General features: G+C 36.5%; 1 protein-coding gene across 4 annotated transcripts in view; it reads left to right on the top strand.

Annotated features, from left to right (window-relative positions):
• The window catches only part of MYO6 (myosin VI), a 103118-nt gene that overhangs the window by 46994 nt on the left and 39625 nt on the right, over positions 1–16499 (top strand). For all 4 annotated transcript variants that reach the window (XM_014870203.2, XM_088162138.1, XM_014870201.2 and 1 more), the window contains exons 8-12: positions 361–458; positions 2192–2356; positions 6769–6849; positions 9455–9635; positions 11737–11881. In XM_014870203.2, the coding sequence (XP_014725689.1) occupies positions 361–458; positions 2192–2356; positions 6769–6849; positions 9455–9635; positions 11737–11881 (670 nt within the window). The remainder of the gene's footprint in view (positions 1–360; positions 459–2191; positions 2357–6768; positions 6850–9454; positions 9636–11736; positions 11882–16499) is intronic.

Below are 16499 nucleotides of genomic sequence, written 5' to 3'. Positions count from 1 at the left end.
AAGTGTTAAATTCTGTGTTGTCTCATGTAGTTTATGTATCAGTTATTTACCTGCTTCCTATAGAAGAATATCCCTGAATAATTTTTTGTATTTGTCTCTGAATTTCTTGCAGTATTGATTCAAGTATGTTGCAGTGGTTTGAGATACTTAAGTACTTTATTTTATGTTCTACCACAAAATATCCAGTATAGTTTGCAAAATATATTATTCCTAGCAGGTAGTATGGTAGTATTTTTCCTTTAATTTTCAAACCTTATTCCAAGTAAGTTCCCGATTAATTATAATGTATTTATCCTCTCTTTCTTTTCTATAGTTTGTTGATTGAATTTTAACACTACAAAAATTAATTTTTTTAAACAGCAAATCCCCTATTAGAAGCTTTTGGAAATGCAAAGACTGTTCGCAACAACAACAGCAGTCGTTTTGGGAAATTTGTTGAAATTCACTTCAATGAAAAGGTATTGGAATTTTGTTACAGATGACCAGTGATGATTTTTTTTGGCCATATAATGGAAACGCTAGACTGGCAGAAGACTGAGCTAGTCTTGCAGGAAATAGCCACTGTCCTACTTTACAGATTTAATTTGTATTGTGTCACCTTGAAAGAAAAACCAGAGCCACACTGTACTGTCTCATTACTGGAAGGCTGTGGCAAGTCAGTAGGAAAATTGCTTCTACCCTCAAAAGATTAAAAGAATGAGTTGTTAAAAGTGTGAGTTGTGTATTAGACATAAATGTATTTCAACTTCAAACAAATTACTGTTTTTTTAATGTATTTGTATTAATTTTTGGGACCTCACACAGTAATCTGTATGTGACAGAAGTCAATGAATTGGTTTTTTTGACAGAAATACGATTCAATGGTGTACCTTAAGGAAAATTTTATTTGTTCGGATATAGTCTTGTTTGGATGGCATATGTATACATACATTCCACAATTAAGGATGACTGTATGGTTGGTCAGTATGTCCAAGTTGAAGACTCCTGTTGATGTTCTCTGGAGATTACATACATGCTTCCTCATCATTCTGACTGAGGACAGACCAATTGCAAGAATTTGTTTCTTTTCATGCAGACTTAAAGCTCATTCTGGTCTTGAGCTTGCGGTCTTTTCCTAAGTTTTCATCATTTGGTTTGTAATTTAACCTTAGAGCTTTTGTTAATAGTTTAGATAGTAAATAACTAAATTCCTTTCTGAGTAGAGGGACTTTGTCTGTTGGTCTGATTTGTCTTAATAAAGTTATGGAAAGGATCAAAATTTTTACTTAAAATGATGGATTCATGATCTATCCAACTACCTGCCAACACGTACATAGTGTTTCAGTTTGATTACTTCAGCTGAAGCAAATAGCCCCCCGAGTATGTTCAGAAGCTGCTTCAAAGCTTTTTTCAGCTTTCCACTGCAAGATCAGCCTGTTTACTTGAGCCCCTTTTTTACAAGACATCACATCTCACTTTGTGGGCATCTTTTTACATCTGGTTTTCCAAAGTGATATGAGTACAGACTGAGACCTCCTGAATAAGCAAACAACTGCATAACTGCAATCAAATTTGTCAGTCAGTTAATCCTTCTTAGTTTCTGTAATGGCCATTAAGTTCAGGAATTTCCTTGCTATTAAGATTTCTCTAGGCACAGGGAATTCTATCGTAAGCCAGTTAACAAATAGCTCTCAAAAATCTGTATCAGAATTCTTTCCCAGTAAAGAAGTGCAAGTGTTGGAAATAAAATGTTGTGTCATAATTAATTTGCCTAAGATATTGTCCAAATACTTACTCTATAATTTTAACCCTTTTATTTTACAAGAGTCTCAGTGAAATGCGACTAAAGAAGGTTCTAATAGCACTGTCATCCAAAAAGTGTTAGGACAGCTGTAGCAATGCTCTTTGCTGTAACTCCTGAGGTTCTGCTACAGATTTCTGCTTTTTGGGGTGAAGAAGACCCTTCTTTTAAGAAAAATGTATATATACACAATATATGAACTGGGGAGAGAATTAATGGTAAAGGCAATGTTGTTTTTGTTTTTTTTTTCCTAAGCTTAATATAGGTATAATTAGGTATAGATAGCTTTTAATCTTCTTTGGAGCAGTTTCTATTGAGCAAGGCATGATCAGCCAAAAGTAAATTGAAAACATCAATCTCAAATAATACAACAAATATCCAGATAATCAGAAAAATATTTCTTCTTCCTAGAACTCGGTGGTTGGTGGATTTGTGTCACACTACCTTCTGGAGAAATCTAGGATCTGTGTGCAAGGCAAAGAAGAGAGGAATTATCATATCTTTTACAGGCTTTGTGCTGGTGCTCCAGAAGATATTAGGGAAAAGCTGTATCTAAGCTCTCCTGACAACTTCAGGGTGAGTATCAGAGCCAGCATTTGTAAAGCTTGTCATATTGTCATGTATGGATTTTTCATATGGATCATATTGAAATCTCTATTTATTATCTTTGACAGACTCATTCCTATTAAAAAAAACCCAGTTTTTCTTTTTGTTAAATCTATTTGATCTTGGAAAAAAGCTACCCGACATTTTTCTTTACTGGAAGAATTACTATACTTTAATTTTTTTTTTTCAAATTTTAAAATTTATACTTTTTTTCTTAATACTTTCATATATTTTTCCCTTAAAATTGAGGAATCTGTGCTTTCCAGAAAATGTACTGTTGCATACCTACCTGTTAGCAATGTTATGGGCTCTTTTAGAGATGTAAAGTGTGAATTTCTTCAGTGCAGATCAAATCTCCTGGTAAATACCAGTCAGTTCTCTTCCTGTGTTCTGTCATTTGTTTCCATCTCTCACCATTTCTTGCCTTATATTTGGCTTGGCACATCATGGGAGTGGAATTTTGTGTATTCCTGAAATATGCAGACCAAACCTCTTGGATTTTGAATGGCTTTTTTAATACAACAGTGAAGAATTAAAAGGACGTAAGCTAAATGACTGTCATCTCTTTAGACTTCCTTGATCTTAAAGGAGATGAGAAGCACTGCAAACAAAGAATTAAGTTGTTGTGTTGATTGTTTTGTTTGTTGGTTGATCTTCCTACTTGGGTTTCTCAATAAAACTTTGACTGTGTTTATCTATTGCTTTCCCTTTTGTACCGAGTTCCATAAAAATTCAGCAGAGGGTTAGAAGCTTTAAATATCCAAAAGTCCTACCAGTTTTGTACAAAGTGGGGATTTCAGATGTGAGACCTAAATGTGGGGAAGGTGGGGGTACACTTGTCACCAGGCAGGCGGCTGCTGCCTCTTGGCTTGGCCAAGTCAGTCTCTCCTTATGGATGAGCCAGGAAAGGGCACAGGGCTGCACTTCCATGTTGTGTGCATTGTACATTTATACTGCAGTATCAAGGTGACCTTGCTGTCTAAAAGCCATGGCAGTATTCTACACAAGTTTCCTTACTTTCTCAAGGCATTCCTGGGATCTTGACAGACCTTACATTATTTCTTTAAATATTTAGTTTTTATCTTTTTATATTTTGTCTATTCATATTCACCTATGTGATGGAAACTTGTTCTTATGGTTATTAGGAAAGAACTGCTTCCATTCCCTAGAAGGAAAGTTCTTCTTTAGAAACACCCAGCAAACACGATACTCAAGAACACCCAATACTATTTTTATTTGTAAAATGTGGAGCTATTTTCAAAACTTTCTTCTTTACTCTGCAATTACTCTTTGCAGTATTCTCTTGTATGTTTTACAGCTAAAACGTTGAAGAGATTTTTCATGTACATTTTTTATTGTGCAGCCAGTTTTCCATTAAAGTTTATTTCTTGAAGTTAATAGATTTTTATTTCTAGAACATAGTGCCTACCTATTTTTTAAAATCAAGAATTCTGCTCATGAGAGCACCCTAGGTGGTAGATGTCAGACTTAAAACTGTCTTAAAAATCAGGCTGGTGCAAGACAGTACTTAGCAGCCTGAGTTCTTTTACTGAGGACATTTTCTTGCATATTTCATGTATAAAGAGTTTATAGTCACACCAGCCTTATCACACTGTGACTTTTTTTTTTTGACTTCTACTAAGACTGTAGCAGGCACTTTAATTTCCATTAAGGATTTTATTGCTTTACCCTAAGTTAGTATTATTTGAATTCTGAATTCCTTGCATGTGAAAGGTCCGCTCTGCATGTTAAATTAAAATAATTTAACGCAGTTTTTTCTCTCCCTTAAAGTAGGTTCTTTTATTAAAAATAAAACAAAACCTTAGGATAATTTTCATCTTTGTAAGCTTGTAAATGAATATAAATATTCTTAAAGTTTATTACCCATATTGCACTAAATTTTCAAACTGTAAAAGATCAATTTTCCTCCTAAATTTGTATTTATTTTGTCAATATTATTTTTGTGTTCTTTATTCTCATTTGCTACTTCGCTTTTCATCATAAAATGGTTCTGAATAAGCATGCTTGTGTCACTTTTTGTTTACCACATTTTGTTGACTGCATGTCTGGTTCAGAATTCATAGAAATGCCATCTTTCAAGCTTCTGATAATAGATTGTGATATTACACAAGGCAAAGTTTGATGATTGATCAGTATTTTTCCTATCAGTACTACTTATTTTACAAGAAAGATATTAATAAAATACCTGAAACTCTAAAACTGGTTATTTAGGAAAGTTCATCCCTTAAGTCACAGTTTTGCATTGGCTCTATTGTGTCCCTTGTCTTGAGCCTTAGGCTTATCCAGTCAAAGTCCAAATTAAGGCTAGTTTGAGTTATAAGACTCAAGCCTGGTTTCTTTAAAGTACACTTAGTTGGAAATAGGACCATCTCAAATTTAAGGCTTTTTTTTTCCCCAAAGAAGCAAAACATAATTAAAAGATAAAGGATAAGTTAATTCTCTTTACTCCTTGGGTTTGCTTCCCTTTGATTTAAGTGATCCCTGGAGTCTCCTCCCCATCCATTTGGCCATCATGATGGCATAGGGACACATTGCTCTGGGCATGTAAACCAAGACATTGCACTGGCTGCCCGTGCCTGACCTGTCCTTTGGATTGCAGCAGCTCTAACAGCCATTACCTCTATATTAGTTCATCCTTCCCCTGCAGGTTCCCTGGGGAAGTGAGAATTTACTTGGCCAAGGATTATGTAAATAGCACTGCAGTTCTGCAGGTTTCTTACACAACCATTCTTCAGCACAACCCACATGAAAGCGTGTAGTCCTGGCTGCTCGTGTTTTAGGTTGCCCTGCAGAAATTTTCAGAAATTCAAGGTCATGAGGAAACCCCACGCTGAACCTTATAGGTCTTTGTGCCTTGGCTTGAATCACATGGCTGTGAAAGTAAAGCAGCACAATAAATCTGTACCTGGAGTAATTCTGTACCTAGAAAACAGTAGATGAAGATGCCAAGCTGAAATTCTTTCACATCTAAATTTCAGGAAGAGAAGTCGGATTGCCTTATATTTGGTCGCTGAAGTTACAATGGTGTGTTGTAATTCACTAAAAAACCAAACAAAACAGACAAGCAAAAAATTCAAACAAACCATAAAAACCAAAACCCAAGTACAATGGTATTTAGATGTTCTGTGTAATAACCTGAAACTGTGCATTTGTGTTCTTTTAAAAATATATTTTTTGCTCAATTTAATACATAAATTTACTCAAGGTTTTAGCTTTCAAATGAAAGCCATTATCTTGTGATTAAATGTCTTTTATGTAAGTTATTATTTAATACCATGCTGGTTCCCATTCTCAGTCTGTCAGATAAGTTTCCACACTCTCTTTTTGAAAAGGATGGCCTTTTTCACTTCCCATCACCAGTTTCGGGGATTGTGTTACTAAGGCTATAATACAGGGATATATTGTATTTAAAATATGCTGTGCTTTGCATTCTTATTGGCTGATAAAGAAAACTTCAGTACTTTGTTAAACACCAAGCTAACTTTGAACAGTTATCACTTTGTTTTAATATTAAATTTGTCACCAAGTTTTCTTCTGCTGTTAGAAGTGCTTTGAAGAATATTTTTGGGTTTTAGAATTTTGCATGTAAATTTTAATCAGAGAGTAGAATTGTCTGTGTTCACCTATTAGAAAACATCTTTGTTCTGTCAAAGAGTAAAGAATCAGTTCACTTCCTTCAGACAAAGGGCTCTGTCCAAGCTTTTGGACAGAGTTCTTACATTCAGATGAACAAATCAGAAAGAAAAAGCTGGCAATCCCATTTTGCTGAAAGCAACAGTAATTATTTAAATCTAAATTCAGTCTGATTTAAAAAACAGTAAATCTGAGATTACTGTACAACACAAGGTGGATATAAGAAGCTGGGTTCTAAATAAGACTTCTGCTTAGACCATGTTATAAGCTTTAAATATTCTTCAGGCTTTTTAATACACTGTGTTTCCTACTACCTATAGAAATATTTGGTGAGGAAAAATTAGTAGTTTCCTATTACATATAGGCCATAAAAGTAATTTTTTGGTTCCTAATTTTGGTTGTCTTTTATATGATCCTGGGCTCCTTGAATAGATTTAATAGAATCAAAAAGTAAGAAAATACTGTGTGACTTAATGAATATCCCATTGTGTCAAAAAGTATTTTAGTTGTCAAAATCAAGAAAGTTTCAATAGAAGTTTTGTACTGTTGCAGTTTGTTAATTTTGTAGATGCAAAAAAATACATTTCCAAGGAATTAATTATGAGCACTTATTACGTTGTTTGTATCAAATGGATAAATCAAGCCATGTAGGGGAAGCCTTAAATAAAAGTACATGTTTTCCTTACTTCTCTCTTTAAGTACACATTTCCACTTTTTTATTGTTACAGTATTTAAATCGAGGCTGTACCAGATTCTTCGCTAACAAAGAAACAGACAAGCAGATTTTGCAAAATCGCAAGAGTCCTGAGGTATGTTTGTATCTTCAGTTAGTTTATATTGCTAAGTAATGGAGATAGAGTTGAAAGTGATTACAATTTTACAGTATGGAATGAAATTCATTTTACACATCTTTATAGGTCTAAGAGGGTACTCTCAAAGCTGCTGTATTCAGAACTCTGCTTTGGAGTTTAGCCCTAGAAATACGTTCTAACATGCATCATATATTCCCAAATGGAATAGTGTATATAAAATGGTTTCCTCTTCATTCTTGTAATAATGTAACACTTAATGATGCAGCTTGTCTTCTGTGCAAAACAAAAATCTAATGCTTTTGTAACTTTCTTTTTAAAAATCTTAACTACTGGTAAGAATAGGTCAGAAGCAATGTTTTTTCTGGAGCTATTTTTACTACCTGAAGTTTTGAAATGATGCTCCAAACTGTTCTATAAATCAGTAGTGCAACTTCACCTCTAGCCACCACTATATTCTTCTCCTCAGTGCCCTTTAAAAAGTTTTTGTTTTCTCCTTGCTATTAACTGCTAGTTATGCCAGAGCATGGTATTTCCTGGATGAAAGTCAAAGCATTTATATCTTCTTGCTCCATCTCTGTTTATGTTTTTAAAACTGGAATTACCAGAATTTGTAGCACTTAAACCTTTGAGCTGTTCACATGAGTATACTAAAGAATTTGTTCTGAATTTTTAGTATATATGAATTGGAAGTTGTTAAAATACTTAATTAAACTTCTACTCTGATCTCTAATAAAATTTTAATATATTCATACTTAAAGTATGAAATTCACATTTGTGTGGCTGGAAGAAATTTCAAATTTAATCAAATCCATATTTGTGATTCAGTGGCAGGGTAAGCTGCATGTATGTCTGACAAAAATACAAAAAAAAACTTTATTCAAGAGCCTCTTTCCACCAAGTGTCCATGCCATCTCTTTCATAATTTGGTCTTGAAGCTCGTGCTCAACTATGAGAGACTGTATAGATAGTTCCTTTGCCCATGTCAACATTGTCAAGTCTACTCCTGGATTTTTAGTGGTTGTATTATTGTAACACTGAGCATGTAGTCCTGTCTTCTGTTGTTAAATGGAGGCTATTTTCTAAAATCAGGGATGGTGGAGGGTCAGATAGAAAAATACTTACTTGACATCACTGTGAGGCAGAAAGCTGGTTGATACTTCATTCTTGTCAAGCATATAGGCTAGCACTGGGGAATTTTGCCTCAGTTTACCCAAATTGCCTTTCATGAAGAATTGTAATGAGTAGGCAAAGAGTATCAACATTCACTTATTTTTGCTACTGGAAGATGAATCTGTGCAATCTCCTGTTATTGATGTGATTTACAGGTGGGTGTCATCATAAAACTTGTCCTCTGATGGACTTGAAATAAGAGAAGACTTGATTTGAAATAAGTGTTTGCCTAAATTAAAACATACTCAGAGAATAGTTCTGAAAATATATATGACATGAAGTAGCAGAACATATGATACCATAGTACTTAGACATAACTGCCATATCTGCTTGAAGGCCCAAAGTTAAGTGATATTTAAACCTAATATAGCCATTTTAACAGGAAATATATTGCCTTGTTCAGGTTTTTTAAGTTGGAAATTTAGTATTTGCTCTGTATTTTTATAAAAAATATTAAGATTGTTTATTTGAATAAAAGTAGCTGGAATAGTTAATTAATACTTCAATTATTTTTGTGTTTTCCTTATCAGGAAGATGAGGTGATCATTTTACATAATTAACATGTAGTTTAATGTTATTGATGTGCCTACATGTTGTGTGAAGTGAATTTTTCAGATGCATGTGGTGTTATGTTTTGATAAAAATCATGTTAGCTTATTTGACATTAACAAGGCTTATATTTAGTTAATTATTCTTTTGAATTGAAAACATTTAAAAAATAAGTGTAAAAACGTAGCTCAGTCTGTGCATGTTCATGTAGTTTCTTGATTGCATGCAGATGTGTTACTTTGTACTATTTAAACTGGTTTATAACTAAAATCGCTTTTGATGTGTTTAAATTAGAAAAATCAGCAAAATGTTAAATTAGTATTTCAGAACACAGCTAGCATTCTCCTAACCCACAGACCTCTGCAAACAACTTTTCTGTTTCTTAATTACCACCTAAAGTTAACTAGTGTATTTCTCTAAATAAGTCTGTTTAGAATAGGGATAACTCTTGGTGCTGATTAGTCCTGTGCTCCTCTCCTTCTGTCATCCTATTGCAAAGACCTCCATCTTCTTTCAGCTTCTTGAGGCTAGAAGGACTCCTTTGTATTAAATGCTCCAATAGTAGCTCCCTTAGCCAAAGTTTTCCTTCCCCCTGCTCATTGTCTTATATTCCCTTGTCCTTAGCAGTCACATTCTCTCTAGCTTTCTGAACATAGTTTGAAGTTTGCTTTGAAATTCAAGATCATGCTTCCAAGCATCAACAATTTAAAATAAATTAAGGTTCTTGCAAAGGCTATATTGTATGAAGAACTCGAATCTCTACTTAGTTTGGCATGCTTTTGTATGCTTTTTGTTATGACTTATTCTTGACTGGAAATATTTGCTTACATTTACTTTACTTTAAAGCATTTACACAGAATTCTTGGTTTTTCTTGTTTTATAGTATCTTAAAGAAGGTTCCTTGAAGGATCCACTGTTAGATGATCATGGAGATTTCAACAGAATGTGCACAGCAATGAAAAAGATTGGACTAGATGATGAAGAAAAACTTGACCTTTTTAGAGTAGTGGCTGGTGTCCTTCACCTTGGAAATATCGATTTTGAGGAAGCTGGGAGTACTTCAGGTTAGATGAAATATTAATTGTTTTTTGTAAAAATACTGGAAATGCCTCTTGATTAGAGATGTTTTCTTTGCATGTGAATTACTGCTTTTGAAAGCTTCTTTGTGTTTATAGGTACTTCAATCTTCATTCATCCCATTTTGAAGTCAAGTTTACCTGTTTGTTTTAAAGTTGTACTTCTTTATGTGCTCTGAAAGCAAATAGACTTGCCCTGAAATTGTTCAAGAACTTGTTCAGTGAAGAGTTTGATATAAAGAAAAGAGCCATTTTGTGTCTTAAAACAATACTTGTATTTTAACAATAGCTTTAAAGTCCAACTTCTCTCTAATGTCATGAAAATGTCCTTAAATTAGAAATTAGCAACTCCATCTGTAGGGAAATGCATTATGTCCTTTGGCTTTCAAAAATAACATCGTGTTAATATATTGAGAGGTGAAGAAAAAAATTTTACAGCAAAAACTTACGTAAATATAACTTCCTAATTTTAAGATGTTGCTCACAAGATGCAGCAGTACAAGTGTAGTTGGGACTTAATTGAAGAATGTGCATGAAGGTTGATGAAGGAGAATTAATAATTTGGGAATTGTCCTTATTACCTTTTTACTGAAATCAGCCTCTCTAAATTGGGAACTGCTATCCATATATTCCTTAAGGACTGATTCCTCTGGGTCTGGATGTACTACAAATACACCTGTAGTAGAAAACATAAGTATTTAGGTCTATCTCGACTTGCAAGATAGAGTGAAATTGGTTCCTCCTGGTCCTGCTTCAAGTAGATTTAACTATTGGTGTAGTTTGGCAAAGAACGTTTTAAAAGGTGTTCTGAATGATGAATTAAATGAGTGCTAACCTTGCAGGTTCACTAGCTCCTGACCCAAAGTACAGAATCAGCACAGTACTGTACAAAACATTCTGTTTAGAAGAGATCATGAGTGGGCTCTAGTCCCATGTGTCAAATCAGGGCCAGTGCTGAATTCAGACTGGTGACCTTAGGGTTGGCACAGAGGTGGGTTGTTCTGTTTTTTTTGGTTTTTTTTTCCTCTTACTCTGTAGATCAAATCAGAACCTCCCCAGTGTCAGTTCATGCTGTTGTCACCTTCATGAAGATGACTGAAATTAACATAATTAATTGAGAATGAATCTGGGTGATGCAGGTGTAGAGACGGGTAGTGGCTTTGTGTAGCTCAAAACAGAAAGCTTCCCAGAGAGCTTCACTGTTTGGGCCTTTTGTGAGCTTTTGTGACTTAGGCATTGACAAGGTGGAAGAGTGAAAGACGTGCAAATGTGAGTTTGAGGAGAAAAGGAACAAGAAGAGTGGGAACCACAGATGATAAGGAAAGTCAGGGTGTAGAGAAAGGAACCTCACTAGAGAACTTATGTCCTCTAAATATTGAAATTCAGACCCATTTTTTTCTGGAATAAATTATTGAACTTCTAAAATGGCAATGAACTTCTAAAATGTAAATGTATGTATTGAACTTCTAAATTCCAAATACATGTTTTGTTCATCCTTCATCTTGTGTGTCTTCGTACAGGGTGTGCTTTTGAGCTGCTCCAGGCAGTCTCTTATCAGAGACCTGCTAAAATTATTGCTGCTCTACTGCGAGCAACAGAAAATACGTGTAAATAAGTGCTAGATTTTACTAAGTGGGTGGTGTTCCCCTTGGAGATCTCTGCTGGCCGAGCCGTGGCGCCGAGGCAGGTGCAGAGCAGCAGAGAGGGCACGTCTGCGCTGTTTACCTGGGACACGTACAGAGCCTTATCTCAAAAATCCAAGTGCCGGGACTCTGCCCTAGCAGGCACTTCTGCTGCACACCAAGACAGCCTGGAGGATGACAGGAACGTCTAAGCTCAAAAGTTTTAAGTCACTAGCGTTAGTTTGTAGGAGTTAGCGCTTTTGTATTTTGGGGTAGTTCTTCCGTACAAGCAGCCTTGTGCTTCAAGCGCTCTTGAAATCCAGAATTTCATGCGTAGTTTTTGGGCGGGGTGTTATTTTTGTGTTTGTTTCGAGGCGGGGTGTCTCTAGGTTTTGAGAACCCAGCTGCTAGCAGGTGGTTTCCAGAGGCGGAGGGGAATAGCCTGACGGCGAATCGTGTGTCCGCAGGGGGCTGCACGCCGCGCGCGCGGAGCCAGGCGGCGCTGGAGCGCTGCGCCGCGCTGCTGGGCCTGGACCAGGACGACCTGCGCGGGAGCCTCACCTCGCGCGTCATGCTCACCACGGCAGGGGGCGCCAAGGGCACCGTCATCAAGTGAGTGCGGCCGCGGCGGCGGAGGGGGGGGAGGCGGCTCCGCACCGGCCCTTTCTCACACACCGGCACAAGCGGCCCCAGCGCCCGCTTAACCAGCTGCTGTTCGGGGCTCTTCCCTGGAACAGAGACTAGCCCGAGCAAAAGGAGTAACATAGGTATTTATTGAAAGGATACGCTTTGCGCAGTGCAAGAGCCCGGCCGGGGCTGCACCCAAATCACATTCAAGATGGATCCCGGTCACGAGTCTTTACATTTTCATGAGTTTTGGTTCATCTACATCTTGGGGTCAATTATCCAACCACAGCCCCAGGCTATGAAGTCTCAGCCCCCTGGCTTGCCCCCTTTCCCTCTCCATTGTTTATGCTTTTTTGGGTAACAGTCGTCCTTGATTCTCTAGCTAGGAAGGGATTGTTTTGTCTAATTACCCTGTGATAAGAACTTAGTAACAGCTGATATGAAGTTTCAGAGTTACACACTAAGCAGCAGAGATTCTGAAAAATACAAAAGCTAAAACCCAAGGTATCGTGGTGAACTGAGGTGCCCTCGGCCCAAGCGCTTCTTTCAAAGGTTTGCCAAGCACAGGTACGCCCTGCACAGGCCGTACAGAAATCAGAGTGCTGAAGGCTAGCAGGCTTACACTTCTAGGCACGTTGAATAAGCAACTCCCGTGTTGTGTAAAATCTCTCGTGTGTCAGTGAGTACGCTGTGTGGCCAAAGAAAGTATAGCAGTCAGCCAGTTAAATCCACAGCCTGCACAGCAAATGTGATATGCTGAAAGGTTTATCGGATACCCTCTATCAAGGAATGCTGATGCGGTACCTGAAGTCAGAAGACACTCGAATCTTTGTCACAAGGGCTGCACGGTGCTCCCGTGAGTGCTGCCCTGTAATAATTGGGGCTGGAATGCTTTAATTAGAGGGCAGTATATCCACCCTTCTTAAGGTCTGAGCGATCAGTGTCCTTGTGTTTGCCATATCTAATTCTTCTGAAATCAAATGTCAACTTTAATAACACCCCTGCAAATGGTAATCCAGGAATATGCTGCTTTTTGCTGCTTTTGCTATTTAATTGTCACTGTTGATGATGTTTCACAAAAACACAGATAGAAAGTGCATTACTTTGGGTTTTTAAATTTTTTTTTTTCTGAAACTATGATCAAGGTAACTTCTCGGTACAAAAGCAAGATAGTAATTTCTGTATGTATATGGGGAAGGAATAAAGGCAAAGAATCAATCAATCAGTTTGGTACCGGTGATATAATTTCAAAACTGTGAAATTTATGACTCTTTCAAAACTGAGTTTTAAGTACAGTTGCTTTTTATTTATGAAAAACATCCTCTCTTCCACCACAAATTTTTTCTTGCTAAGATTGATCCTAACATGCAAGCTGTCAGGGATGCTAGCTAAGGTGTCTGCAACTGATCTGTGTGCTTTAACATTTAGTTTTCTATGTTGAGTATTTTCAGGAGTCCAAGGAAACATCACATCAAAAACTGAGCTTGGACTAAGCAGTTTTGAGCACATTAAAAGTAATTCTCAGTGTTCCGCTAAATGTATCAATCTTTTAATTAGGAGGCTAATGAACATTAACTCCTTGGAAGAATACGGGTGTGCTTATTATTGACATATGGAAACAATCAGATTGTTTTAGTGAATTGGAAATACTTTATTCACATCACACCAAAAGTTTAGTATATGAAACTCATAATTATCTGGGTTAATGGAGTTTAAGTTCCTTGCATATTTTGTCTTTGGAAATTTATTACGGAAATTATTATTATGGAAAAAGTTGTAATGCAGTGACGGTAAGTAATGTTGGGGGGAGTGGGCTAGGGTGATGTGTTGTTACTCTTCATTCAGTAAAAAGCTCAAGATCTAGATCTCTTAAACGTGCATTCAATAGTCCATTTATGAAGAATAAATTCTTTTCTCCTGCCCAATGTAAATTCCTCCTCTCTCTCCCCCACCAGTTACTAGAGATTGGGGACTTTGGGTCATTGTCATCTTGCTGCCTTATCAGATGACATGGAGTGTTACAAGTAATTTCTTCCCTTCACTGCTGGCTTAATGTGTAGGATGATGACGGTCTTGCAGGAAAAAGTGTCTCCAGTGGAAAATATTGACCAAGTTTTTACTATTTGCTCTTTTCCTAGACCATGTCTAAATTGACAGCAAAAGCTTTGATATATTCATCCAGGAGAAGCTTTATCAGTATTGTGGATAACATTTGAGTAGAAATTACACATTATACAGTACAGATGGCACTCATAGTAATGCATGGCAAAATGAACACTGCAGGTTTTGAAAGGCAATAACATTTTTTACCTAATTCACGTTGGAATGCACAATGATTGCTGATCTTCCTCAGTTGACTTACTGTTTACCTGGCTATTCTCCAAATTGCGTGTATATTTTTTAATTCTCTTCAGCTTACTACACCCAATTTCCTTTACTGAAATATATCTTGTGCATTTTTTCATTACGAATTTTTTGAAAATGATTTTGTATGCTAATCTTGTTAGCAAGATTTTCTGCTTTTCTACTTGAGTATTTTTAGAGCCCATTTTTTGAGAATACCCTTAATTTCACATTGCATTTAAGTGAAAGTGTTAAATGGAAGTGGAAGGGCTTTGAACAATGTATCCATGTCAGATTCAGATGGCACCCCACTAGATGGTCTCAGTGAACTGCTGATTCAGCTTTTGAGAACAGATTAGTTTTGGCTGTTGTACATGTAAAACATACATAAGGCTTGTCTGTATATTTTCCCTTTGAGAATGTTTAGTGGGACAGATCAAGCCACCACCATTATGAGGCACACCATGTCATCGCTTCTCAGATGGCACTGTCAAGGAAGGTTTCTTAATTTTTGTCACAGCTTTCAGTTTACTTTGGATTAAAACTAAAGATTTTTTGATCAGCATATTTATCCTTGATAAGCCTGGAGTGTTATTAGCATTGTGCAGTTTCAAAAGTCTGGAAACACAAGGAGCTATATTTTTATGCCAGCAGATCTTATTTTTCCCGTGTTTTATTTTGGGGGTGTCAAAAATGAGTTCAACAGACTCCTTACAACATCTCAATGATTAATGTATTAAGCCTCTTTCACTAGCATTTCCTAAACTTGTGCATCTAAAAGCAAACATACCCTAATAAATACACCAATATAATCTTCTTACATGGCTTACTGCACGTACAAGAAATGTAGATTGGACTATTTTAAATATTTGTTAAATAGACACCATTTTTTCTACGGTAGTGTGGTTTAGAAACTATTTGACTGCTGTCAGTATTAGAGTTCTGACAAGTACATTGTGTGTTTTTGTTGTTTTTTTTTTTTTTTTTGTTCCAGCAACCCAAAGAGCTGGTAATTTCTCTCTCCTTCTTAGGGACCTTTTGTGTGCAAGTAGATCATGTGAGTCCTAATAGGTCACAGTGAATAAATAGCTCGGCTGAAATCACTGTGCTCAGAGTATAACAAAGGCTTTGTTCTGCTGGGCACAGTGGAGCCAACAAGGAACAGTAGGAGGGTGATGCTAAATGCAACCTCTCTGAATTTTATTAAATACTCACGTACAGTGAGCTGCCTGGGGGACTTGGCAGCTGCACTATGTCTATCTGTCCTTGTCTCCCAAAACCCCATAATAATTACTTTGCTGGATGATGTTTTTGCCATCCATGTGAAGTGTGTTTACAGAGAGAAATAACATGTTAGGATTCAAAATCTGGTATTTCTTTTAGACTGTAAATGTGCTACTGTGCTTCTCTCTTGCTCACTTTCTTCTTTTCCAAGAAGACTTTCACAGGGGACTCCATCATCACAAACTAAGTTATTTTAGAGGATGAAATTAATTAACTTGTGTCAATCCAGGTCCTCCAGCTTCTTTTGCAGTACATTTTTTACCAAAATAATTTTTTTTTTAGTGATGCTAATGAAGTGTTCATTGGAAAAACGTTTTCAAAAAATACTTTTCTACATTATTTTGAACTTCAGCTTTTCTCGAATTATAAATGTGCTGCTTATATTTTTTAATTATGTGGAGTATTTAGCTAGGTAGGGCTATTTCATCCAGGCTACTTTAGTTGTGAACCAGTAACCATATTGGATGACAGTAGTTGATGGATATTGCTTCACCTGGTCTCTCCCTAAGTTGTTGTCAATCACGGGCCAATTATACATGTTTTTAATTAAAGTTAATTTGTTCTGCAATACATTTGGGAACTGCATGGAGTTGTCCACAGCCTAAATCTACCCCATCCATGTTTTCCCCTAGGCCTCAAACTCTAGATCACTGGAAACCTTGCTGAAGAAATTGGCATGAAGACCAAAAAGGGCTTTTCTTGCAGCTTTACCAAAGTGGCAATTTCTTGAATTTGGCAATTTTTTTCTCTGTTCCATTCAAGTAGCTGATAAATGGAGGAGAGGGGAAGAAGGTGAAATGGAGGAAGGAGAATTTATCTTTTCCTGTTCAGGCAAGAAACAAGAGAAAGAAAGAGATTCATTTTTCTTTGTGCAGACCAAAGAAAGGAAGAGCTGTGGGAAAGCAAGTTCATGAGAAGAAAGCTACTTGTTTTGAACATGGATTCTGTGATGGGGTTCTTGTGTATCTACTGTCTC

Source organism: Sturnus vulgaris, chromosome 3 (assembly GCF_052056855.1).
Source record: "Sturnus vulgaris isolate bStuVul1 chromosome 3, bStuVul1.hap1, whole genome shotgun sequence".
NCBI classification, from domain to species: domain Eukaryota; kingdom Metazoa; phylum Chordata; class Aves; order Passeriformes; family Sturnidae; genus Sturnus; species Sturnus vulgaris.
This window is presented reverse-complemented; position numbering and strand designations above follow the sequence as displayed.